This window comes from Synchiropus splendidus, chromosome 12 (assembly GCF_027744825.2).
Source record: "Synchiropus splendidus isolate RoL2022-P1 chromosome 12, RoL_Sspl_1.0, whole genome shotgun sequence".
NCBI classification, from domain to species: domain Eukaryota; kingdom Metazoa; phylum Chordata; class Actinopteri; order Syngnathiformes; family Callionymidae; genus Synchiropus; species Synchiropus splendidus.
The window spans coordinates 4,159,844-4,185,993 of NC_071345.1; the positions used below are offsets into that span (position 1 = coordinate 4,159,844).

Here is a 26,150-nt window from a genome sequence, read left to right on the forward strand (position 1 = left end):
TTAAAGAATTAAAGCAGTTTGATATTTATTTGTGTGAATCTGGATAGCGTCAGACTATGTTTACAAAAATCCTAACGCCTCGTGTGCTGTGGGACTTTAAACGTAACTGTATTTGATGGAAACAGTTATGGCATCTTCTTCTGAGGCATTATAGGATCCGTTTCCTCATCATTTCATATCACATGCAAAGCTGTATCCCCTGCATCTTTATGGGTCATTTGATAATTTACTAAGTCTTTTTACAGATTTGCAGTGAAATTATTGTGACGTATTTTTGTGCTTTTGATGCAAAACAGTGTACTTAACTACAGAATGCTATTTTTCTGTGGCTGGATTTAAATGCAATCGCTTCATCTGATCATATCACAAGAAATTGTTTTCAGATCAAAGACTGGAAAGTGTCAGATCTGGAAGATGCACAAATGTTTTTCTGTTTGAGTACGCTTCCGTCCTGCTCCTGAGTGTCCTCAGCTGACCCATTTGGTTAAACTAAACTTGTTTTTCATCCACACCATTCTCTGGCGGTATTGATTATTATTATGAACATTTTTGATAATTTTTCTGGTAACAGGCCAGTGTCAAACCCCTCATCTTGCCTGATCCTAAATGCATTTTGATGATAAAAACTCAATCACACTGTTAAATTAAGGAAATGGTGCATGTATTTAGAAAAATATTGTTTCAAGTTTCATTGTTTGTATTTTTTAAATGCCACTTGGAGAAACTGACTAAATCATAATTTCATGTCTGTTCCCTCCAGGTTGCAGTGGTGAAGGTTAAGAACACAGACAAGGTGTTTGCCATGAAAATTCTCAACAAGTGGGAGATGCTGAAGCGAGCTGAGGTGTGTGTTTCTATTTTCAAAGATGCTGTGCTTCTTATTTACAGAAAGGCATTGCTTTACCACAAGTTTTTTGGTTAGAATTTGGCTCCAATCAACACTTGAAAAACATGTCGCAGTGTGAGCCGCCGGTGCATGTTTTTCTCATCTACCTCTTCCCGACAGTCTGACATTCCTGCTGCTCCCCTGGGTCTTCAATCATCATGCTTCATACGTCACGGACATAACTGCTCTGTGCTTTTGCGTAAAAGCAAACAATATAGATGAGACTCTGCACGATTATTTGCAGAGAGCATGAGGAAAAACACATTTGTTTTTATGTTATGAAAAGTTATTTTAGTATATCAGTGATGGATAAATATCAATGTAAAAACAAACAAAAACTGTTTAATCACTCAATTCTCACTGATGACATGCGACATGTTAAACCTTTGGCTTGTTTCCACAGACTGCTTGTTTTCGGGAAGAGCGTGATGTTCTAGTAAACGGGGACTGCCAGTGGATCACCACCTTGCACTATGCCTTCCAGGACGACAATAACCTGGTAGGATCGCTTTTAATTCAGTCCATTCAAACTGTTTTTTCACTGCCCAGTCTCACCAGTCGGCCAGCTCTTCACTTTCAGAAAATATTTTAGCAGTTCAGATTTAGATCACACTAACTACTAACGTGGCCGCCGGTCTCCAGCACATTAGTTTTAACTGGCAAGTGACACAGAATTATTGGAGGTTATTACACATCACACATCTGTGTAAAACAAGAAAAACATGTTATATAAAGTAGCTCAATTATGGGACCACATGAGTTGACCCCCCCATTCATTGGCTGCTGTAGAACATTGTTCTCTATTTAACCTGACAGTTCATACGCTCTCCCTGACCCCGAGTTCAAATGCCACGACTGCTTGTCATTCCATTTGCCACATTCTCAGAACAAATGCTTTTCTCTGGACACTCCCAGAGGCTTTAAAAATACACACTGCTACCCTATCCATTTGTACACTTTTAGGAAAACCCCTTCAAAAGTTAGAATTGTTCATCCACAATGAGTCTGAAGAAAAACAACTTAACTGCCAGCTCGTTGAGCACATTTTTTACATTCTTAGTGTGACCAACAAAATTAAATGAGGAGCTTTGTTGCCATATTTCAAGGAGATCTGGCTCAGAAATCAGAAAACAAATGTTCCATATTAATGCAAATTGTATTTCCAAGAGCAGGATAGATGTAGTCATGTGACCTGCGACTGCAGCTGGAATAACCTGGCCGCAATACTGCCTCTGACTTTAAGTGTTTAGTTGATGATCTGTAACTACCACCTTACAAGAAATTAAATTAAACTCTTGTGTTCTTAAACATGTTTGTCTTCAGTTAACTGCTTGTTCTGGATTCTCATTAAAAGCTGTGATGCTTTTTTTACTCTTTAGTACCTGGTCATGGACTACTACGTTGGTGGTGACCTGCTCACACTGCTTAGTAAATTTGAGGATCGACTTCCAGAGGATATGGCCAAATTCTACCTGGCTGAAATGGTTCTGGCCATTGACTCCATCCACCAGCTCCACTACGTCCACAGGTGAGAAGCAGATTCGATGTTTGCTCCTTGCCGAGGTGTTAATCTTAATTGTAACTGTCTGTCCTGCAGTGTCTTGCAACCTTTAGCACGGCTTAAACTTCTTATGCAGCTGGCTGCAATATCTTACTTTGTGTTTTTGTCTGTGTTTCGCCATTGAACATTCCCAAATGAAGTCAAGCACAAGCTTGTTCAAATTACTTGGATACACGTTATTGCGTTTCTGTGTTCAGACAGGCTTTTGGCCATCGACGTCAAGAGTGTGCTGAGGGCCATGGATAAGAAGTTGTTGTTTTCCCTTGGACCTGAAGCCTTGGGTGTGCTGTTAGATTCCAAAATTTGAGACAGAATGTGGTCGCAGTAGGGCATCGTAATGATGTGATTTATTCCCTTATAATTTTCCGAGACGTCTCATTGCTTCGTCTATGCTGACAAGTTGAAAAAAAAACAAACAATGTCATCATGACTACGAACAACAGAATACTTTTATGCTTGGAAATATTGCTCACCCTTCTTAAATTTGAAGAACTGTCACATTGTTTTCTGGAGACTCTTTTAGGTTTGCAAATATCCAGGGAACTTGACTGTGTTTCTTTCTGTGCTCTTTTTGTAATGAGAATCCCTCCTTGTCGGAGGAGGGGCTTGCACATTATTTATCCACCCATTAACCATGCCAGTAGTTTGAGTTTGCACACGCCAATCATTCACCTGAATTTTCCATCAGATTAACATCACATGCTCAATAGACTGTCTGGAACAGTAATTCGTTTTCAGACACATCCAAAGTAATCCTGGCTCTCTGGACCAGTGATTTTAATGAACTTACTTGTTGACTCTTTTTTACACTTTAACCTGATTAATATATCTAGTTGTATCTGGTTGTTTTATTAATTATAATAAGAGCAGAAGTGTACTGATGATGGCACTTCTCATGTGGCATTGGTTAAAAGGCTTGAAAATATTTGTTTCTCATCTATCTCACCGTCTAACTGGGCTTAGTCTGATATTATCTATATGTTTGAGTGGTAATGATACATGTCTTACTGGTTCATTAATTGCGGTAGATTACATGGTGGTGGCTTTGTGGGTGAAGGAGATCAAAATACATGTGATGTATGTAATGTTTTGGGAGTGCCCATAGTCCTTCAACAGATTGCAAAAGACTTGGGGTTGGATATGTAGATATATATATATATATATATGTATAAGTCAGAAACAGAACAGGCGGCCACTAATTACATGTTGTTATCTGGGGGCTGTGGGAGAGAGCCGCAGTGACTGCAAAGATGGAGATGTGGATGGAAACATGAGGGACAGGAAGGAGGGGACTGAGCAGCTTCCCCTTTCAGTCGCCCCTCCAATCCTGTGGACGGTAATAATTAGGTACAAGAGTAGTGAGGGTGTGGTGCCGGGAGAGCGGACCTACCCCCTGACTCGTTGTGCGCTCGCTACGATCCACTGACACTGTTACGCACAAGCTCGTGGAGGATTTGCTGGCTCGCTTTGAAAAGGGTGGAGACAGCAAGGCAGATCCCTTGAGGAGGGTGTGTGCTGCTGACTGAGTCTGTCTGATGAGTGTCTGCATTAGTGTGTGTCAGGGTGTGTGTTCGCCTTGGAGAGGGTGTGAAGAGTCAGCTATTTCCTCATGAGTCAGTTCAAATAAAGACAATGAATTATGAAATCTTTTAATGTCCATTATCTTGAGGATATCTAATATTTTTTTCTCTTACTATGATTTCATAAGTGGTACGAGCCGACGTCGCACTCAAAACGTTGTTTTAGGATTAAAAATGACTCAACGTTTCTGCAGTTGTTCTATGTAAACATCACATCTACATGTCAACATGTAGTTTTTTTCTGTTGACTTAAGTGTGCTGCACACTTAACACTTTAACTTCTGGTCTTTTTTGCCGTTTTGTAATATCACATCTATATTTGGCTTTTAGCAGTGTGTTCTGAAGTGACATCTGTACATCTTTCATTTATACTTCACATCGTGGCAAAAAAAAAACTATTTGCAGACTGACGTAATGTTAAGATTCTGTCAAAACATTTACACTGGCTCATTAAACAAACACGTTTTTATTGTTTAGACAGAAATACTATTTTCCCTATTTTGCAAGTGAGATGCTTTTTTGTCCCTTTTGCTCCATTTGCGGTGTATTTTCTTTGCTAGTGCTGACAAGTTGTTGACCTTGCTTCAACAATGACACATTGAAAACGTACATTTACATTTTTGTTGACGCTAATGAATTTGAAAAAGAAGCCTGATGAAAGATGAAGAGCTCAGAGCCCGGAGGTCAACCTTCTGTCCTCCCATGAGAGACTTGTGTGTTCTGGTCAGAGGGGGACGGGAGAGAAGGCTCTAAGTGTGTGTATGGGGGGGGGGGTTAATGTTCATTTATTCAATGGTCAGTGATCTGTGTGGCCTCCCAGAGGGGCCTGACAACTGTTTCAATAGGCCAACTCAGCATGGTCTTCTGCTCAGAGCAGCACATCTGTCCGTCCTGAGACTCTTCTCTCAATTTCTGTGCTTCTCAAAGGTAGAAATATTGCTTTAAACGGGATGAAATATGCCGTGAAGACAATGTGTTGACATCTGCAATCGTGTCATGCAAGGTTCTGTCAATCATCGTGAGTGTATTGATGTGTTTTCATATTGATCTGAGCCTTCTGTCTTTCATTATTGATCAGAGCCAGGTGTCTCTGCGTGGCTGGGTGATCTTTGAGAGAATTGGACTCTCCGTTTGACACACCTAATTAACCATCTTTCAGAGACATGCACTCACTCAGTCATCTGTTTCCTGACTTGATGGACGGAAGAGACGGTGCTTAAAATAAAATGCCTTTGAAGTGTGTGTCATGCGATTCCGGCCGTCACGCTGTCAGTGCTCCGACTGATCATTTAACAATTGCTTGGCACAAGTCATGTGGTTTACATTGGAGCTGTAGGGCTTTTTATGTGCTCCTGTGTGTTGTGAGGTGGTAACCAGATGGCCCTCACAGATGGATGCTGTGGTCTTAGAAGAGATTACCTCCCTCTATTCCAGTCTCGGTGCGGCTCTTTAAGACCGCGGGAGCCCTGTGACACAGTAGCCCAGTTAGCCTGTCTGAGGAGCCTAGCATTGGATCAGCATCACTATTTAATCAATGCTGTTCCAGAGTGAATGAGCTTTTGCCCTGGTGTGCTCTTTATATGTTGGCTGAATGACATAAATCCCAGTCATTTTCCACACACAAAATGTATACCGATTGTGTTGGTTAGAGGCAAACCTCACAAGTCTATAAGACACCTGAATCTGTGTATGTGTGAGAGGAACGTGGGCTAGATGCATCATCTGCTATTTAAAACCGTGAGAGATGGGGCAGAGGAAGTAAGTGTTGTGGGCAGACCAGGCTTTTGCTGAAGACTAAGTAGTTTATCATTAGTAGCAGCAGCAGCAGTAGCACCTCCTGGACCTCCACCATGCTCTTTGTCTGAGATTCACACAATGGTCTACTCAGTGGCAGGCCACTTAGGTCTGAAAAAGATTGTCTTATCAAATTCGTAATGGGTTAACAATAATAATAAAAATCGGAAAATGTCTTAGCAAGCGATCTGGCTTTATATAACTTCTCAGTTTGTGTCCAACTTTTCAAAGAGGTCAGCTGTAGCGCTATTCCTACAGTCATCTTCCCATAACTTTTTTAAAATCATTTAGTCACTGTACAGTTGTTTTCTCTTATTTTCAAGCTTCAACAGTGAGGATATTTTAGGGAGTACTGTTCATTATTTCATCAGTCTACCGTTTGGAGTTGAAAATATCTGTTTTTCCAGATTGCTCTCACAGTTTCCTGTCATGCAGAGCAGGAAGCTCAAATTTTATGGTATTTACGGTAGCTTCGCTTAAGTTGTTAAGTCAATATTGAAGATATTTTTGGAAATATGGAAATGCAAAATATAAATTACAGTTTATAGGTTAACTGGAGGCCATATGTGAAAGGTGCTTTGATCAAACCCTAACCAAGCTAGTACATAAATGTATTAACACGCTGTGAATTCTGGAGGCTTTTTACAGTATCTACAGCTACACTTGGACTTTTTGAAAACAACTGATTCTAAATCTTATTTTTTTTATTCTTGAACATTATGAGGTCCGGACCAGCATGTGGAATATATGTGGTTTATGCATTAGCTTTCCACAACAGGGTTTAAAGAGGTAACAGACTTGTAGTATGTACTTATATTGGGGTTGGATGTAAAAGCTGGAAACAATTAGTGAGCTGTGGATGTATTTATAGACTACCAACACAAACATGATTGTGTAAAATCATGTGTGCGTTATGCACTTGTGAACTACACACACACACAGGTTGAAGTCGTCTTTCATGTGTCGCTAGTACGACTCACATAAACACTTATTAAGTTAAAGCTCTGGTTTTATAGATTGTAGATTAAACGGCATCTGTGAAGTGGAGGGATTGCAGGGACTGCCTCTGCTCTGACTTCATGAGATGTAGTGAACAGCTTTGAAGAGATCTGTTGCAGACTCGTCAGAGTCAAAGTCAATTTATTGTGACTTCTAAAAGATGAAACGGTGGCTGGGGTTTTGGGCGATTCAATCGTCCGTCTTTATTAAGAAGCACCAAAGAATATTGACATTCCTTCTGCTTTTATAATTGGCTTGTTCTTCCCAAACACTTGACATTTGTCGTCCTCCAACTCTAATTGGCTATATATTACGACTACGTCAAGAACTTGTCAACTCTAAATCGAAGGTGGCGGTGAGGGAGATGTGCTTAAAAGTTGAGGCCTTCTATAGATAAAATAGTTTCATTCAGAGAATCAAACTTTCAGGCCACATTGCTGGTGACTTTTGAGAACTCTGTATTGTAGAATAGATTTGAAACCTTGGTACCCTTCCATACAACATCTATCACCTACTATCTCTTTGAATCTATTGTGACATCAGGCATGTAATTGCATCTTTAAACTGTGACACTTGAGTCCCTTGATTTTTGCTGTGGCTGGCATTATATGTTGTATGCGCTTTTGACTGAAGAGTTTTTCATGTGCCCTCCAGACCATGTGTATTGAGTTGGGTCACGGTTCAGTGTGTGGATAAGAGGCTGCAGACACAGGGCTCCACACAGCTGCCCTCAGGGGGAACCAGTGATCTGGACAGACGGCGACAGGGCTATCTTTAGCCATGTGGTGGAATACAGTGACACAGATGGACATTAACAAAATGCTTAGCTTTTACTTCTGCTTGAAAGTCGTATAGCATTTGCGACTTGTTAGATGAGGTTGAAATGTTGTCTTTTAAATACGCTACTGCTATTGCAGCACTTCTTGCACCTGCCTGGATCAAAACCTTTCCCTCTTTACATGAGTATTTGTTCCACAGCAACAGAATCTTAACACCGTTTGATCATTGAACTGGGAGATCAGGAATGAATGTTTTTTATGTGTGTGAATGTGTTTTACCTCTGTTCCAGTGGCATGAATTTCCATTGACATTAGTTCCATTACGTCACTTAAAGTGCTTGTATCATAAGCATGATTTTGTCTTATATTTTAGAAAGATTGAGGAAGAATTCTAATCTGCCCCTTCCATATACGTTGGTGTGTAAGACCTTTTGTTATGCATCAGTTTGTTCTTTAGTGTGTTTGTAATAAGAGAAACTTGTTAATTTAATAAGTTAATGCCATATCCGCTGATATGACAAACTTGGTTGCCCAGAAGTTTGACTAAATAAAACTCAAATTCAAATCAAATAACACTCTCAACTATCATGTGACTATGACAATCTTTGAATTTACCTATGTTTTGTAGGTTTTCTCAATGTTTCTCAAATGAGTGCTCTAGGAATTCAGCAGCGCTACGGCCTCCTGCTGCCTGTTTAAACTCATTACACATGGAATTTTTCATGGAAGTATTTTTCTTTATGAAATACCTGATGATGGATTAAATAACAGTGTGGATACAGATGAGAAGCATTGTGGAGATATGCGGTGTATTGTGCTTGTGTCTTCCTCATGTCACGCGGCTACTTCTTTACTCCAGTTTGAATGAAGTTGTGTTCAACATTTTTTCCTCAGGAAGAGCGAATGTCTGTGTGTAAGCTTTGTTTAGTGCCTCAGAAAAACATGTGACACTGCTCATTCCGGTCTCTGTGTGTATATCCAAACAGTTCTTAGCACTTAATTTGCTTGAATAGTTTCATGTTTTACTTGGAAGTCATCAGTTCACTGAGGTGCTCGCGTGTGTAGATAATGAAATGAAATGGTCTGAAAACATTCACCTTTTGTCCCCCATTTGACCAGGCCGGCACTTATATTCTCAAAAAAGTACATTTATCCCCTTTAAATGTGAACAAATTGAACATGTTTTCTGTACTTCTCTTGGGATTGGTCGCAGCAAGTCTACTTAAAAAGAAGCTTGAAATAAAAAAGACAAACGCCTCTCAAAATAGTCCTTTGTTCACCCACGATATAGTTTCCAACCCCTTTAATCAAATCCTATTTCTACAGTATATGGGATCAGGGTCTTTTAAGTGCTGTCAAGTAGGCAGTGTTTGATGTGGTGCTGAGAAGCAAATTTTGCTCTGTAAGATAGTCAAAAGAGTGAAAGTTTCCCACTGTATGCAATGAAATTTAATGATGACTGATCAGGGATTTTGTGTAAAATTGGATTGGACCTGTGTAGATTTTGGATTTCATTACTGTTTTGTTTGAATTTGAAGGAATATATTTTCCATTATCTAATATTTTTCTAAAGAATTGCCTGCTCAATTTACTACCCTCGTCTTATTTCCATCCAGTAATCTCTTTATCTGTCCATCTTCATGCAGGGATATCAAGCCAGACAATATTCTGTTGGATATGAACGGACACATCCGTCTGGCTGACTTTGGCTCCTGTCTCAAGCTCATGGAAGATGGAACGGTAAGTTTTTACAACGTTGAAGCTGATGGCTCTTTTGGTCCAAAGTAAACATACCAGAGCTTTACTGGCCTCATTGTCAACCCTGCAGGGGTCTCCCAGGACGAGCTTGAGGTTCAGTTGCTCGGCTGGGCTCAGAGGTTTATGATTCAGACAATTCTTAAAAAGAGAAAAACAACTTCCCTCTCCCTGTCACGTGTTGCATGAAGGGAGGACTTCACTGGGTGAAATGGATGATCAAAGGAGCTATGCAGTTTTCCCTTGTAACGCTAAGATTACTTGGCCTTTTGAAAAAATGTTCCATGCCTGGTGAACATTTCTCTATCAGATGGGACATGTAGATTGAAACTATAAATCACACATCTGTTTATCACGTAAAACCATTTGAAAATGAAGGATGACTAGAAATCATCAGGAATAAATCAAAGCCTCATGTTTGTGCCGTTGAAATTACATTTTGAGATTTCGGCTTTGACCTTTGTTGACCTGGTTTCTGTTCTATTCTCTCATCAGGTCCAGTCCTCTGTGGCAGTCGGAACCCCAGACTATATCTCCCCTGAGATCCTCCAGGCTATGGAGGATGGGAAGGGCAAGTATGGACCTGAGTGCGACTGGTGGTCCCTGGGAGTCTGCATGTATGAAATGCTATACGGAGAGACCCCCTTCTATGCAGAGTCCTTGGTGGAGACCTATGGCAAAATCATGAATCACAAGGTGAGATTTTGCATATTTAGCCTGAGTTTTTCAATGCTAGTTTAAAACAACGCATGTGTAGCTCCATATGTTTAGAATTCCTTAGTGTCGATTGTGTGTTTGCCAGAAAGGCTCCCTTCAATTTTCCATTTTTTTCATTCCCCCTTATCATTTAGGAGCGCTTCCAGTTTCCACAGCAAATCACAGATGTTTCAGAGGATGCGAAAGATCTGATTCGGCGGCTCATTTGCAGTCGTGAGCACCGACTAGGACAGAACGGCATCGAGGACTTCAAGCAGCATCCCTTCTTCACGGGTACTGTTTCTCGATTAATCAGTACTGTTCTTTTGCCGTTGCTTGTTTTGTTCTTGATTTGACATCTGGAACATTTAGGTATCGATTGGGACAACATCCGCACGTGTGAAGCCCCATACATCCCAGAGGTCAGCAGTCCCACAGACACGTCCAACTTTGATGTAGACGACGACTGTCTGAAAAATTCAGTAAGTCACTCCTACTGTGGGGGAACTTGTCGAATGGTTAATTTCAAACTAAATAAACATGTTTTGTCTGTATTCCAGGAGACAATGCCCCCTCCCTCACACACTGCCTTCTCTGGCCATCATCTGCCCTTTGTTGGCTTCACCTACACCAGTAAATGGTAATGAACTTTGCATATTTTATTCTCATGATATTATTTATTTACTTTTATTTTTATTAAATCAAGAAATGTTGAAATGTTTGTGTGCTACTGAAGCAAATGGCCTATGTGTGTGCGGTGTGGGAACCTGGCAAATCTACAGTTGCTCTTCTTTATCTTAATCGTTTTTCCCCTGCCTCATTGTTGTTTCATGGTCCTCCATCCATCCTTTATGTAATAATGCTCCTCTCTATCTTTCTTGGTTGTGCCCTGTCCTGGCCTCCTGCTGTTATCTTTAGTGCCTCCTTTTTCTGTACCTTCAATCATTGTCCATAAGTCAGAGCCATGGTTCTTTCCAGCGATTTTTGCATCATCCCCTATGCTGGGATTTCAACCCCTGATTCTGAGGAGTGTCCAAGCATAGCTTCAGCTTTTTTTATACAATGTCAGTGCTCCCTGGCCCTTCAGTGTGATGGTCAAAAAGTCTTGAATGAATTCTGTTATTTGACAAGCATTTCTGTTCTTTCTTAGCACTATCTCCGACCGAGGCTGCCTGAGACAGCTGGCAGTCCAGCCAGGGAAGACGGGGCAGGATCAGGTTGATGTGGAAGTACAGCGCAGCTTAGAGGACAGTCTCGCCACAGAAGCCTATGAGAGAAGAATTCGTCGCTTAGAGCAGGAAAAACTAGAGCTCAGTCGTAAACTTCAAGGTGAGAATTTTGATGTCTTGGGATGCTAATAAAATGACATATGCTAAGAAACATGACTTTGAACAGTATCTGTTCTTCCATCGTATTGGTCAGAAATGTATCATGGTGCACTTTGTTGTCGCCTTCCTCACACAGCTTCACTGCTGAACTTTCTAACATGTTATATTTTATCTTTGATAGAGTCGACCCAGACAGTTCAAGCGCTGCAGCACACTACAGGCGAAGGTCCAGTCAGCCCAAACAAAGAAGTGGAGATCAAAAGTCTCAAGAGTGAAATCGATATTCTCAAGAAGCAGATTGCTGGTGAGATTTCTTTTTCTTTTTGCCTAATTAAAAGCTGCAATTTGCAGGCTGCAATAGACTTTCCTGGGACATCAGTTATTACAAGTCTCTAACTATTTCTGCTATTTTCAAAGACTCTGGCCATCTGGAGAAAAAGCTTGAGGATGTCTCGCTGGCTCGCCGGGATCTGGAGGACTCATCCAAAGTTATTAAAAATTTAGAGAAACAAATAAGGGGCCTAACACAGGACAAGGATGATTTACAGAAGGTATTTCACTGGAATTCAACATGCACTTGTGTGTAGAACTGTGTAAATGGAGCCATTTATGTAACTGTGTGATCGCTAAGATAACTTCTTTTATTAGTCTATTGTGGCCAGCTCTATCAGTTTAATGTTGGCCTAGGTTTTTATTGCTGCAGTCACAGGATTTCTTTCTTGTGCGCTAGAACCTTCTGGACACCAACGAGAAGATGAAGTCTCAAACAAAAGAGCTTAAGGAAGCACACAGTCAGAGGAAACTGGCCATGCAAGAGTTTTCAGAACTCAACGAGAGACTCACAGATCTCAGGTAGCATCATGAAGGGATGTCATGAATATTATACTGTTGTGCTATTCGCATCTTATGTCTCAGTCATGCTGTGTCCTCTTCTAAAGGTCGGCAAAGCAACGTCTGACTCGGCAGCTGCGAGACAAAGAAGAGGAGGTGGAGACTCAGTCACAGAAAGTTGAGGCACTGCGTCTGGAGGTGCGCAAGGTGGAGAGAGCTAAGAAAGAGGTAGAGTAGACTCCCAGTGGTTGCTAGCACGCTCTGTCTTGTCTCCTATTGCTTACTAGTCATTGAATTGTCTCACCTCTACGTCCTGTTGTAATAATTTTTACCATATAGTGTAATATCTGAGGTAAAAGGAGACACTGCTGCTTAGCTCGCCCTGAGACATATAATCATAGTGGCAGTGGAAAAGGGCCTTTATTCTGCTTCAGATGAGAAACAGGGTGAATAAAGGATCTAATCTTACATGTTCTTAAATTGCCTGATTACTGTTTGTGTGTTTAAGCACTTGTAACAATAGTAGTTCATTGGTCTATAACAAGATGTCTGCTTGAAATGAAAAGTAAGTTAGTGGATACAAGAGTATGTCGTCACAGCGTATCATGACTGCTCATTCAGTGCTCTGTGTATTGCTTGTGGATGTAGGTAGTATGCTTAAGGGTGGTCACTTGGATAATATTATGGGATGTGTAAACAGGTGGAGGCTCTGTCAGAAGAGCACGCTGCTGAAGCCCAGAAAGAGAGGAAACTGAGGGAGCGCAATGAGCAGTATAGCAGACAGCTGGAGGAAGAGTTGGAAGGATTGAAGGTATGTACACCTGTCAAGCTTTATCATATATGTTTTCAGAGTGATATAGGACTTTTTCCTTCTCAGTTGAAGCAGGCAGGCTCTTCCATCACACCTGCTTCTGCGGACCAGTCCCAGGAAATGGGTCGCTTACGTGGAGACCTGGAGAAGAAGACGGTCCTGTATGAGGAGGAGCTGGCCCGCAGGGAGGCACAGCACAGCAACGAGCTGAAGACCCTTCGCAAAGAGCTGCGTGATGCTGAGAGTCAGCACCTTGCCCTGCAGAAAGAAATCCTGGTGCTCAAAGACAAATTGGACAAGACCCGAAGAGAGAGGTTTGTCATTGGTCTTAGTTTGCGGCCTTTAATTGTTGTTGTGTTTTACACATTAACTGTTAATGACATGCAGCCAGATATGTTATTCAGAGTGTCTTATATTTCTTGTCTCTTCCAGTGAGGATTGCATGAGGTAATCATAGAATGGTCCCTGTTTATGACTTCCTTCATGTGATTTATAGTTGTCCTCTAACCAAAGTAGAAGTGTATTTAGTGATGATGGGTGTTTGAAAGGTCTGTAGTTGAACCTGGCCTACAATAGGTGATTACACGAGAATATATCAGAATAAAAACCATAACCATCATTTATTATAGTCAACTCACATTAGAGTCCAGTCAAAGCTTAAACTAGCAAATTGAATTTGACTGTTGAATGTTAACTTGCTTTCACAAATTCCCTCAACATGTTTGCCCCTGTTAACATTCTACTGGGTGTCTGACACACTATTACTGAGGCTTTGGTTTTGCAGATGGTTTAGAGCAAAAGTGGTGCCGATTTTTCCCGTTATTAAAAAAAAAAAAAAAAACACCATGGGACAAATTGACACTTGTATTTTGCCCTCAGACCGATATTAGCTAAGCACACCAACGCTAAATCAACCTTTATGGTGTTTGCTGATATGCCTTTTTTTTCGCGTTTTCTTTATTGTTTCATGTTTTATTTCAGCCAAAGTGAACGAGAAGAGTTTGAGACTGAGTACAAACAGAAGTATGAGAGGGAAAGAGTGATGCTCACTGAAGAAAACAAGAAGTTGTCCAGTGAACTAGATAAGGTAAGGCATCTTCATACCCTACGCAAGTCTAAAAACAGACAAAAGTCCCAAGTTTAACCATTGTAGTCTTTCTTCAATTTGGAAATGCACAGAACGCCCTTAACCCCATATAACCCGAAGGCTCTTTCATCACATTCCTTCTTCCGCCCCCTCTTTTTAGACACAGCCAAAAAAAATCAGTAGCGTTTCCCCCATAAAAAACCCCATAGCCTCCAACAAAGTTGGAAGGAAGGACTCTGGATTATCCTTTGTTGACCTTGGATGAGGCATCTGCTGGCCCAGAAAAGTTTAAAATTCAAACATCTTAAGCGAGGGAGTTGTTGACATATGGAATTTAAGTTCCTCTGTGTTGTTTTTACAGTCTTCAACTAATAAAATATTGAAAGCGCTTTCAACTGGAACATGTTTTGTGCTGTTTCAGCCTCTGAAAAAATGTTTTTGAACTCAGACGTTGACTTTATAAGGTGTCATTTACAATAATGGATAGCGCCAGTGTTTTTCTAAGGCTGCGTGGACCTTGTTACAAACTCGACTAATTTTTGAACGCGTCACAGAAACGTAAAAGTTATTGGAAATTGGTGTCAATAAGTCAAGCTAGTTCACTGAAGATGGACATTCCACAATTCGGATGTCTGTGTTAAGTGTGTGGAAATACCTGTCAGTAAATGAGCCTGGGATCAGCCTGAACATGAGTTAAGTAAACTTGAGTTAGTACAGAGATGTTTTTCTGAAATTTTAGATGTCAACTGGTGTGACAACCTGGTCTTTGAAAGGCTTTTTAAGGTATACATGTCTAGAAATTGTTACAATTGCAGCATTTCTATCATTTATGAAATGTAGTGCATAAGTCACTTCATCCTTGTGGCAACTTGTGAGTCAAGTAAATGCAACTTCACGGCCATGATGATTGCGGTATGTGTGTAACTTCACTGAGCAGACTTAAAAAATGGCCACCAAGCAAGCAAACAAACAGTGGGGCAGCTCGAGACATGTAAATGATGTCGCCATTGCAGCTGGTGGTTAAATGCAAAATATAGAAATTTTATCTTCACTCTTTCGTCTTTCATACAAATGAAACAATATCATGTGGCTTTCTGATTGAATAAATTCTTGTCCTCCCGCAAGCTGACAAGCATGTTTGAGAAGTTGAACAGCTCCAACCGGCAACTGGAGGATGAGATGAGAGAGCTGGCTGACAAAAAGGAGAGCGTCGCTCACTGGGAGGCCCAGATCACAGAAATCATCCAGTGGTGAGTTCCATTAAGTGCTTTATCTATATGTAGTCACTCTCACTTGTCCCTAGCATGAGAAAAAACGGAGAGATGGATATATTTAGTTTCAGCATTGGCATGTACACGCATCTTCACTGTGTATGTGTCATGTAGCGGTGTATTGAGTTCCTGCACTGTCTAGCTGCTGCGTTTTTCACATACCTCAGAAGGTCTTTGAGCTACTTGACCCTCCCTTCCGCTCAGATCACTTCCCATTGCAGCTGACACCTCGCCAGCTGCCCGGCTTCCCTCTGTCGGACAAGCCTGCAATCTTCACATAGCACACATGCACACCAACATAGACTTGGTCCGTCCAGACACACAAAGAGCATAGCAAACACACACCCTCGCACACATTCCAAACATGCAAACACCAACTTTTTAGGATACAATTCTCTTAAGAAGCTAGTAGAATTGCTGCCTCCTGGTGGCCCTGTTGTGAAACTGAAAGCTTATATTATGGTGTAGCCAGTCGTCCGCAAAGTTTATTTTTCATAAACAGGGTTTTATTGTGGTCAGATTACTTTCCAAACATTTCAGCATTACAGCATAGTTTATCGAATGGTGATAAAAGAGTGGTTTGTGTGAATGTGTCTGTGTGTTTGTGGGAAATAATCAATGTTTACTTTATCAGCAGCAGTATTTGAGGTGTTTCAAGTGGAACATTTTTCCATGTTCTTTGTTTGTGCAGCGTCTGCTGTGATAGTTACTGTAAGAGTCGACCTGAATTTTGTGTTGTTTGCCGTTACAATTTGTTCATGGTGGTTATTGTGTGACAAAAGTATTTGAAGTTTCTCAGTTTTCACAACAGTTCAAACAAGTGTGTTCCTGTCTGTTTGCTCAAGGGTGAGTGATGAGAAGGACGCTCGAGGCTACCTGCAGGCTCTCGCAACTAAGATGACGGAGGAGCTGGAGGGACTGAGGAACACTAGCCTGGGAGCCCGAGCCACGGTGCCACTGTCACACAACATATAATTTATGGATTTATGTGGGAAAGAAGTCATGATTTGAACGTTTCCCTTTCCCTCCCAATTCCTTTAGGACATGCCTTGGAAGATGCGGCGTTTCGCCAAGTTAGACATGTCGGCCCGTTTGGAGCTTCAGTCGGCTCTGGACGCTGAGATCAGGGCCAAGCAGACCATTCAGGATGAACTCAACAAGGTCAAGGCCACCAGCATCTCCACAGAGTGGTACGACCGTCACACTTTTCCTTTAATCACAGTTTAGAATGATTTTTGAAGAACCCCGTTTTAATTGACGTTTTTCTCTGTTCACCCAGCAAACTGCAGGAGGTGGAGACCAAAAACCAGGAACTCCTTGCTGAGATTGACAGGCTGAAAAAGGAGGCGGAGGAGATGAAGCTGCGCAGAGGTAAAATGCTGCAATGGCACTTTTGAACACGCACTGTTGACCTTTTGTGTGCCTTTGACGCAATAGAAAATGTACAAAGTGATGAGAAGCTTGTTCACATATCTCAGGATAACAGTTCTAGGTGCAGACAATCATGCTTTTATCATCTTCCTCTGTCAGTCTCGGAGCTTCTTAAAGTGTTCTTTCTGGTGGAATGTTTCCCTGAGATTTTTTAATGAAACAAGTGTACAAGGAGAACCAAGTGGTGGGTTTGCGTCAGAGCCCGTGCTTAAGCACCTGAATTTTGTGCGTCGTAGATTATGTAGCATTGTTCCCCAGGTCATGTGAAGCTCAGGAGCCGTCCTGTGACTCATTTTCGTGTAAGTCACCCTTTGATGTTTCAATTGACCCTGATTGTGTTTTTTTTTCTTCTGTGTCCGTAGGTGTCAAGCACCAGGATTCCCAGAATTCCTTCCTGGCTTTTCTCAATGCCCCCACCTCAGCGCTCGACCAGTTTGATGTAAGTAGCTCTCAGCTTTTCTGGCGTCAAAATGTTCACATCCGTCCAATGCCACAGCAACACACAATAGGAGCGTTAGCTCGTGAAACATTCACCATATTAATGATGTCTCTCAGTGTATCCTCTTGACTCTGATCGACACGTGAATGAAGCAACTAGCATTATTCTAGCATGATAAATAGGACTGAACGTGTGTGTTTTCTGCGTCCCACTAAATTGTACTCTGAGATCTTTAACTGATCCCTTCATATTAGAGACATGTTTGACAGTAGCCTGACCACAGAAAGTCCCTTTTAATTCATTCATTTTTTTCAGTTTTATATTGTCATGGCTTCTGTCTGTTTGATTTTGTTTGATCTCTTTGGTTATTCTTTTGCTCTGTTCTCGGCTTCATCAGGATTCTTATTCTTCCTCCTCATCCTCTTTAATTGAGTTTTGGGAAGACGTAAGTTCCTCAGAGATAGGCAGCCACGTGTGTTTGTGTACCACAGAAAGGATGATAGTGCTGTAGAACCATGCAAATAGATCTGTGCTTGCTAGCAAGCTTCAGGTGGAGCTATATTGCATACGTTAATTATATTTATTTTATCAATGGCCTTTACTGTTAATTCCTATTAATCTTCTTAAACAGAGTTTATTTAAATTTACGACGTCAGTAGAGGAGAATATAACGTGTTCCATTATGTAGTCTACTTATGAATGGCTTTTGGCTTACTAGAATTGAGTATATTTCCCTGTCAAAAACCAACCCTGAGTGGTTTCTGTGCTCTCTCCATATCTCTTTCCTTTTCGTCACATTGTGTTTCTCTGTGTCAGCCTACCTTTTTACTCTCTGTGTCCTTCGCCTCGTCTGTATCGTACACACACAATAGATCTAGGTGATGAAAGCGTCTCTCAGTTTGTTTGACTGTGTCTCTACTGCTGCGCCTAACCACTCATCTGTCTCTGCCACTCTGCCTCTCTTTCCTGACACTTGAAGCGCTCGCCATCCGTCGGGCCGGGTAGCAAAGGCAGACGTGTAAGCACCATCACTGCGCTCTGTGAACGCTCTCACCGAGTCTTTGTAAATGTGACGTCTTTCTCCCTTCTTTCCCGCTTTTGTGTGTTTGTGCTGTGTGATGGCTTGGTGGCAGGAATTTGCGGAGCTGCTTTTTTCCCCATTTGTAGATGTTTAAACAAGAGCACCCTCAAACGCTGTTACTGGGTCATAATGTTTCGGGAGTTCACATGTGTCGCTGATTTTATTCTTTGCTTCTCATGAGGGGTTAAAGTGCATGTCAGATCAGCCTTTTATTTAATGTGTAAGTTTGCATTCGGGCTGGGCGGTACACCCACAAAGTCAGGTTGGAAAAAACCTGTGAGAGCTTGATATTTTTCTCAATAATCTCTGACTTAGTATTTTAGTTTCCTGTGCAAGGACTCATAAATATTTAATTCTATCATATATATTTACTGAAATTACAATTTAAATAATTCCAACTGTCCTCTAATTGGTACTGTTGTTTTTATGCTGATTTGGGCTTCGGCTATTAAAGGCACTCGTGCCCATTGCCAGTCATTAAATGAAAATGAACTAAAAAAAATGATGTAATCTAAAGTGCTTTTTAAACTGCCTTGGCCTTTTCTGGATCCTACTGCAGGACACTTTATTCCAAGTCCACAGCTGTTTTTTCCACATTTCTTTTAAGTGTGTGGAGAAAAACTGCCAAGTGAATGACCCCATTGTTTGCTTGTAACATTTTCCTTAATTTCTCTTGCAGAATTAAAGAATACTTTCTCATATTTTTTACAAGCATTTCTCTTCTATTACCGCCCAGCTCTCGTTTGCAGAAAATTTTCGCTTCAGACTTCTTCCCCGTAACTGTTCTCTGCATGCTCACTTGCTAATTACATCTCAAGTCCGCTTCCCGTCTGGTGCTCTCCCGTCTTTCCACTCGGCCTGACTCTCCGGTCGTCTCATGAGCAGCTCTTTTCATATCACCAGGTGGAGTCCATGGATAATTTCACTCCTTCCAATACCCCGTCCCGGGAAGATGACCCCAAGTTCCACCTTAAGTCTCGCTCACGGTCGCCCTCCATGGCCAGTGATATGGAGCCCATAGAGGTAACTCAGCACCCCAAAATTAGCATCTTCCAGGAGGTGATTTTCACACCAGAGATCATATCCAAAAGATCATGGCTCATTCTTTATTTTCATTTTATATTCACAATTTAGTGAAAAAGACTTCAACAATGCCGCACTGTTTATTCAATTGAAGCTTGATATGTTTTAGAGAAAAAATATTAGCAGAAAATGATGATAAAGGTTTTCCCTCATACAGTCGGACAGTGACGCTGCTTCCGAACGCAGCACTTGAGAAAATACACCGCAAATTGCAGTGGAGGTGTGTTCAAAATGCCCAGCCTCATCAACATCATTATTGCTGCAGAGATGAAGAAGAATGTCTCCAGTAGATCAGATAAAAGTTATGTAATACACCATGGCTGCCGCCGGGTGACATCGATGGGTAAATCCAGCCCATTAACACAGAGTTTACGCCCAGTTTAAGAGTGCAAATTCAGCAGTAATTCTCTCACTGTATTTTCTATGCAGCTCAGTAATGGATGAATGAAATGATGCCAATCCTGCTTAACTGTTTAAAACTCCAAAACAGAAGAGCTTAATTTTTTTTGTGTCTGTCTCAGTTAATAGATCATCCTCGGTCCGTTCAGACCCCCACCATGCGCTCCGGAGGATATGGCAGCATCGGCCGGTCCTCTCCCAAGGTTTGTCACATTTCTCTTTCTGTCTCTCTTCTATCTGCAGATGAGGTTTGGCAGGCCATGTTCTGGCAAAGATCCACAAGTCTTGTTTTTGTCCCTGCAGCCTAAAGCCCATCAGTTTGTTGTTAAGAGTTTCAACACGCCCACCAAGTGTAACCAGTGCACCTCGCTCATGGTGGGACTCATTCGCCAAGGCTGCACCTGTGAAGGTAACTAGTACTGAGGCAGATGACGTCATGGACTGACGCCGTTATTCGGCTCACCTGCAAGAATGAGACTTGCAAAACTTCGGTTAGCAATTTAAACTGCTGACTTATGAAACTAAAAATATAATTTATTTTGCAGTCACAAGCCGTCTAAACAAATGTTCTTGTGCAGTTTTTAATCTAAATAATGTGTTGAATCTGAAGCCACTCTATTGAATCCTGTCTCTGTTTCCCGGTTCAGTGTGCAATTTTTCGTGCCACGTCACGTGTGCAGACAAAGCTCCAGCTGTGTGTCCGGTCCCCCAGGATCAGACCAAGGGCCCGCTGGGCATCGACCCTCAGAGAGGCATTGGCACTGCGTATGAAGGGCATGTCAGGGTGAGAATCCTTTTTACCCCACTGGCTCAGTGGCATTTGTGTCTAGTTAGGAGAATCATTTGAATTTGAAACAAATAAAACAAAATGTTACTTTGTTCTTAAAAGTCCACATTTTATGGTCCAAAACATTTGTTGTATTGACTGAAGTGGTTTGGAGAGTGATTGGCGCACACACAGAAGAGTGCGATGGAAAGAACGTTAGGAGGACCAGCTCCTGCTGCACGATTGTTTATGTGGTAACCAAGTAAACATGTTCTCCCAAGAAGCTCGTGTTTGATGTGTCCTAAAATAAACCCAGCAGCTGATGCTCCAGCTTGTGTCTGATGTTCGAACCTCTGCGCGCTCGTCGTCCGAGTCGGCTCAAGTTCGTTTGTGTTGTAGGTTCCCAAACCAACTGGGGTGAAGAAGGGCTGGCAGAGAGCGTTAGCTGTGGTCTGTGACTTCAAACTCTTCCTGTATGAACTCGGGGAAGGAAAGGCCTCGCCGCCGAGTGTAGTCGTGAGTCAAGTCATAGATATGAGGTAAGAAAACCACAAGTATTACAAAGAGCCGAGCTGAATCACTGTAAAACCACCGGCTGGAATGAAAATGTCATCTATTGTTTCCAGCTCCCCATTTCCCCTCACTGAAGTGAGATGTTAAGACACTCCCACAAGGTTGCTGTTATTAGTTAGTTCAGCGTTAAAATGCTCAGTTTCTACATGGTTTATCATTTCCTGCCACCAAACAGCAAGTTGCTCCCTCTGGTGGACAGATCCAGTTGGGTAGATGTAGTCCTTTAATCTTTCACACAAGCGTTCGCGGGGCTGTGCAGACGTCAGGCCTCCACCACATAAAACTTGACTCTGCTGTCATTTCTTTACCCAGGGATGAAGAATTTTCCGTCAGCTCTGTTCTGGCTTCTGACGTGATCCACGCCAACCGCAAAGACGTCCCCTGCATATTCCGAGTAAGCTCCGCTCATTCATTTAAAACCACTCTACATTCCACACAAACAATTCCATCTCTCTCCTTCATGGTTTGTCGTGGTGGAGGCTGTAGTCTGAAAAGTCAGCTGCAAGTTTTATTAAACATCCAGACATCACCGCCTCACTACCTTTGCATTATCACTAGCATTGCTCCTCCTACGACTAGCCATAACACTCACACTCATATTGGGACGACAACACCATTAGAACTTGTACTATTACTACCAAGTCCAACACCACATCTACTCCAACTACTGCTCTTACGAGTCCATTGACACCATGCCTGCAACTCACTTTTACTACTGCGTCTATTGTTATTTATGCGACCATCCCCATAACTCTGTTTCCTCCTTTTAATTCTATTACTGCTATTACTCCTGCTACTAGTACTACTACTACCACCGCTAACTCTACTATTCTCCTACTACTATTACTTCTGCAATTACTACTACTATTACTAACAAAATTTTTACTACTATTTGTAGTATTCCTGCGAGTATTTCTTCCATACTTTTTTTACATACTTCTTATTTGCAATGACTGCTGCTGTTTGTTTCTGAACCTTCAGTGTAACTGTTTGATCATGACTCGTCACTATCTGACCTCACGGCACAGCTGCTTTGTGCGACAGCTGTTGGTCCTGGATACTAATGATCACCTCTTCTCCCTGGAAAGGTGACAGCCTCCCAGCTGTCTCCCTCCAGCAGCAACAAGACCTCCATCCTGATTCTGGCCGACAGCGACCAGGAGAGGAACAAGTGGGTGGGTCTGCTCAACGAGCTCCACCGCATCCTCAAGAAGAACAAGCTCAAGGAGCGATTCGTCTACGTTCCCAAGGAGGCTTACGACAGCACGCTGCCGCTCATCAAGACCACACAGTCCGCTGCTATCATCGGTGAGGCACTCCACCCCAACACGTCTGCACAAAACTCTTCTGTTCTAAACTGATTCTGAAAGCATGTTCTTCCCTCAGACCACGAGCGGGTCGCCCTGGGCAACGAGGAAGGCCTTTTTGTCGTCCACGTCACCAAAGACGGTAATTTCGTGTGGAGATCTGCAGTGTCTCGTCGGCCCAAACTCACAGCTGTGTCTCACCCTCAGAGATCGTTCGGGTCGGGGACAACAAGAAGGTGCATCACATCGACTTGATCCCTCAGGAGCAGCTGCTGGCTGTCATCTCGGGTCGGAACCGCAACGTCCGTCTCTTCCCCACCCAAGCGCTGGACGGCCGGGAGATAGATTGCTTCAAGATGGCCGACACCAAGGGCTGCCAGTCCATTGTGTCCGGCACAGTCCGGAATGGCTCTCTGACCTGTCTCTGCGTGGCCATGAAGAGACAAATCATTTGTTTTGAGGTCAGTTTCTGGTGATGCATTTACGAACTCTATCCCAGAGCTGCCCCTAAAATCCTCATTGTCTCTAAACAGGTGAATAAAAGCAAGGCTCGTCACCGTCGTCTGCGGGAGATCCAGGCTCCTGGACAAGTCCAGTGGATGGGTCTTCTCAGTGAGCGTCTCTACGTGGGCTATCAGTCCGGCTTCTCCCGCTACAGGTACACACTGTGGTTCTCACTGTGAGCAACAGCTTCATCGTGTGTTCTTCTCCCTCAGCGTCCACGGTGACACTTCTCCTGTCAGCCTGCTGCACCAGGAGGACCACACGCTGGCCTTCATCCCGCAGCAGAACCTGGATGCTTTGTGTGCTGTGGAGATCTCCAGCAAGGAGCTGCTGCTCTGCTTCAGCTCCATTGGGGTCTATGTGGACTCTCAGGGCCGCCGGTCCCGCCAGCAGGAGCTGATGTGGCCCGCAATACCCAATGCCGCCTGTAAGCTGGCGTTTCATCCGCCATGTTTGGTCTCGACAAAGATTATAAAACGGCATATGTGCTGTGTTTCAGGCTACAACGCCCCCTACCTGTCCGTGTACAGCGAGAATGCAGTGGATGTGTTCGATGTAAACACCATGGAGTGGATCCAGACGATTCCTCTGAAAAAGGTGAGTCAATGTTGTCTCTGGCACCCTCTTGTGGCCATTTTGGAAACAGGCCGAGTGACTTGATGTTTCATTTGAATGCGTGGCACAGGTGCGTCCGCTGAATGTCGACGGCTCGCTGAACCTTTTGGGTCTGGAGACGGTACGGCTCATCTACTTCAGGAACAAGATGGCTGGTGAGAATTCTTTCTTTGTGACAGACTAACTGGGAACTGTGTGTGCGAGTCGGCGGCAAGCGCGGCGGGTTAGCGTGGCGTTTGCCTGGTAAATATTGAGTAGCTTGTGTTGCTCACCTGCAGAGGGCGACGAGCTGGTTGTCCCGGAGACATCAGACAACAGCAGGAAGCAGATGGTGCGCAGCATGAACAACAAGAGACGCTTCTCCTTCAGAGTACCTGAAGAGGAGCGACTCCAGCAGAGGAGGTATTTGATCTGCTTCTCAGACGCCCTCCTCCCACCCCTGGCGTTATTAGAGGTCATGTGACTGTGGCGTCCGTTCGCAGAGAGATGCTGCGAGACCCGGAGATGAGGAACAAGCTGATCTCGAACCCGACCAACTTCAACCACATAGCTCACATGGGGCCCGGAGACGGGATCCAGATCCTCAAAGACCTCCCCATGGTGAGACCCGACTCCTCCCCCCGAAATATGTCTTTGTGCTTAACCCAGCATGTCGGTGCCCAGGAGACCCGCGCAGGCTTCAGCGGCTCTGTCAGCATCCCCTCCATCACCAAGAACCGGGCCGAGCCGGGGCGCTCCATGAGTGCCAGCAGCGGACTGGGCATACGCACAGGTACCACGCACGCAGGCGCTGCCCGGGGATCCGAGACGCTCACCTGTTGCTCCTCGCAGGCTCCTCCTCTCAGAACGGCAGCGCCCTCCGCAGGGAGCTGTCGGGCGGCAGCTACGGATCGAAGCGCCAGACCATGACCTCGCCCTCCGAGAGCTCCTTGTCCTCTGGCGGCGGCATGGACTGCGGCGACGCGCCACTCTCACAGTTCGACAGAGAGGTCAGTTTAGCGTGCGAAACATGAACCGCGCGACCCACCAGAACCAGACTGGACGTGTCACGCCCCCCTGCGTGTGTCATGTGACTGTGGAATAGCTGCTGAGTAGACCACTCCTGTGGAAGCGTTGTCCCATGAGCCACAAAGGCCCGGCCTCCGTGTGCAGGTCGCTCACCTCATCCCACTGGTCCAACCTGGTAGCTCAGTGATGTCATAGCAGCTCTGGACTGTAGCGACCCTTGTGTCAGTGAGTGCGTCAGAGGAAAACAGCCGCCGTAGCGGGGACCCTCTGCTCCGCCCTGGAATCCCACCCACCCTTCCTCCCTCTGGCTGCTCGCACCCGAGCCCAGCCCTGGTGCACCCCATTGCGCTCCATTTGGCCCCATTTCTCGCCTCCTGCTCCTCCTCCTCCTCCTGCTGCCGCTGTGCCCCCCTCCCCCCGCCCTCCACCCGGCATGTTGTCTGTGGCGCTGAGTGTGAACTCTCCTCTGCAGTGGCAGGCCGTCTCACCGTCGGAGAAGACCCCCGATCTGAAAAGGGCTTTAAGGACCCTGCTTAGTAAGATGAAGGTAAACGGCTATGACACACAAGCGACCCGTCCATGTTGTCTGCTCACACACGCCGGTGCCACACTCCCGTCACCCGCCCACCACATTGTTGTGATGGGACCACCCACCGCTGCCGGCTCAGCCGATCACAGAGCATGACCGCTTCTCCATCGACGGCCGGCGGGACATTTGCGATGTAGCCGGGCAGAAGTCTCCACCCGACCCTGGGCAACGTGCCCGGATACATCGACGCACGACACCCGGTTCAAATGTTCCTGGTTAGTAGCTGCATGTCCACGTCACTGTGAGAGACCAGCAGAACCTGAAGTGGACCTCAGTCGATCACATCAACTAGAAGTTGAGCCCACAGGAATGTGCAGAACTCATGTGTTGGAAGTCTCATCTGTGCTTCCTGTCACTTCATCGTTGACCTGCATGTGTCGCTGTCATGAACCTCTTGGACGAGAGGGGGGTGGTGTTTTGTGTTTGGTGGGGGGGCGACGGGGTGTCCACGGTCCATTCCACCTTCAGCGCTCTTCTTTTGCTCCATTTGTGCTTCACAACCGCTGAGCTGTCACTGCTGACGTCACTGTCGACACTCTGGTCGGAGAAGTGTTTGCTGTCCTCAGAACCAACGCTACTCTGTCACTGAAGGCGCAGACTGACTGGACCGTGTCTTCAGTGCCCCCTGGTGGTGGGCTTCAGGAGAAGCGCCACAGATCTGGTGACATGGTTGAGGATCGCAAAGCTCCCATCAGCTTGTTCCGCTGCAGTTTCTCCGTCCAGACAGTGACATCGGTTGCATCAGTTGTCTCTCTCACACACACACACACACACACAGCTTTATTTGTCGCCATGGTCCCAGAAGCAAACACACACTTGTGCTCACACACTCTCACACAGCGCCGTTCCTTTCATTCCCAGAGCGGCTTGACTGAGAGCTGGTGGTGAAGCTCGGAGCTCCGCTGGGTTTCTGCCGGAAACTGTCGCGTGGTTTTCTCTAGTGTGGTGCGGAGCAGTGACTGTGTGCGTCTTCCCCG

General features: G+C 44.0%; 1 protein-coding gene across 14 annotated transcripts in view; it reads left to right on the forward strand.

The window, feature by feature from the left end:
* cdc42bpab (CDC42 binding protein kinase alpha (DMPK-like) b) overlaps positions 1 to 26,150 on the forward strand; it is a 51,935-nt gene that overhangs the window by 23,189 nt on the left and 2,596 nt on the right. Inside the window, exons 3-44 of one of the 14 annotated variants that reach the window (XM_053880817.1) lie at positions 761 to 844; positions 1,290 to 1,385; positions 2,266 to 2,414; positions 9,246 to 9,339; positions 9,850 to 10,050; positions 10,206 to 10,344; positions 10,423 to 10,532; positions 10,611 to 10,690; positions 11,201 to 11,379; positions 11,560 to 11,682; positions 11,796 to 11,929; positions 12,109 to 12,230; positions 12,317 to 12,437; positions 12,910 to 13,020; positions 13,087 to 13,334; positions 13,453 to 13,467; positions 14,002 to 14,107; positions 15,233 to 15,357; positions 16,224 to 16,329; positions 16,420 to 16,568; positions 16,658 to 16,749; positions 17,172 to 17,248; positions 17,646 to 17,693; positions 18,228 to 18,266; positions 19,233 to 19,352; positions 19,934 to 20,014; positions 20,115 to 20,220; positions 20,459 to 20,595; positions 20,977 to 21,116; positions 21,463 to 21,544; positions 22,239 to 22,458; positions 22,537 to 22,599; positions 22,665 to 22,918; positions 22,991 to 23,115; positions 23,174 to 23,388; positions 23,461 to 23,558; positions 23,647 to 23,731; positions 23,855 to 23,978; positions 24,059 to 24,176; positions 24,240 to 24,348; positions 24,408 to 24,565; positions 25,057 to 26,102. In XM_053880817.1, the coding sequence (XP_053736792.1) occupies positions 761 to 844; positions 1,290 to 1,385; positions 2,266 to 2,414; positions 9,246 to 9,339; positions 9,850 to 10,050; positions 10,206 to 10,344; positions 10,423 to 10,532; positions 10,611 to 10,690; positions 11,201 to 11,379; positions 11,560 to 11,682; positions 11,796 to 11,929; positions 12,109 to 12,230; positions 12,317 to 12,437; positions 12,910 to 13,020; positions 13,087 to 13,334; positions 13,453 to 13,467; positions 14,002 to 14,107; positions 15,233 to 15,357; positions 16,224 to 16,329; positions 16,420 to 16,568; positions 16,658 to 16,749; positions 17,172 to 17,248; positions 17,646 to 17,693; positions 18,228 to 18,266; positions 19,233 to 19,352; positions 19,934 to 20,014; positions 20,115 to 20,220; positions 20,459 to 20,595; positions 20,977 to 21,116; positions 21,463 to 21,544; positions 22,239 to 22,458; positions 22,537 to 22,599; positions 22,665 to 22,918; positions 22,991 to 23,115; positions 23,174 to 23,388; positions 23,461 to 23,558; positions 23,647 to 23,731; positions 23,855 to 23,978; positions 24,059 to 24,176; positions 24,240 to 24,348; positions 24,408 to 24,565; positions 25,057 to 25,269 (5,196 nt within the window). In that variant the 3' untranslated portion in view covers positions 25,270 to 26,102. Of the gene's footprint in view, positions 1 to 760; positions 845 to 1,289; positions 1,386 to 2,265; positions 2,415 to 9,245; positions 9,340 to 9,849; positions 10,051 to 10,205; positions 10,345 to 10,422; positions 10,533 to 10,610; positions 10,691 to 11,200; positions 11,380 to 11,559; positions 11,683 to 11,795; positions 11,930 to 12,108; positions 12,231 to 12,316; positions 12,438 to 12,909; positions 13,335 to 13,452; positions 13,468 to 14,001; positions 14,108 to 15,232; positions 15,358 to 16,223; positions 16,330 to 16,419; positions 16,569 to 16,657; positions 16,750 to 17,171; positions 17,249 to 17,645; positions 17,694 to 18,227; positions 18,267 to 19,232; positions 19,353 to 19,933; positions 20,015 to 20,114; positions 20,221 to 20,458; positions 20,596 to 20,976; positions 21,117 to 21,462; positions 21,545 to 22,238; positions 22,459 to 22,536; positions 22,600 to 22,664; positions 22,919 to 22,990; positions 23,116 to 23,173; positions 23,389 to 23,460; positions 23,559 to 23,646; positions 23,732 to 23,854; positions 23,979 to 24,058; positions 24,177 to 24,239; positions 24,349 to 24,407; positions 24,566 to 25,056; positions 26,104 to 26,150 lie in introns of those variants that run through there. The other 13 variants (XM_053880819.1, XM_053880824.1, XM_053880818.1 and 10 more) reach the window with 13 other exon arrangements.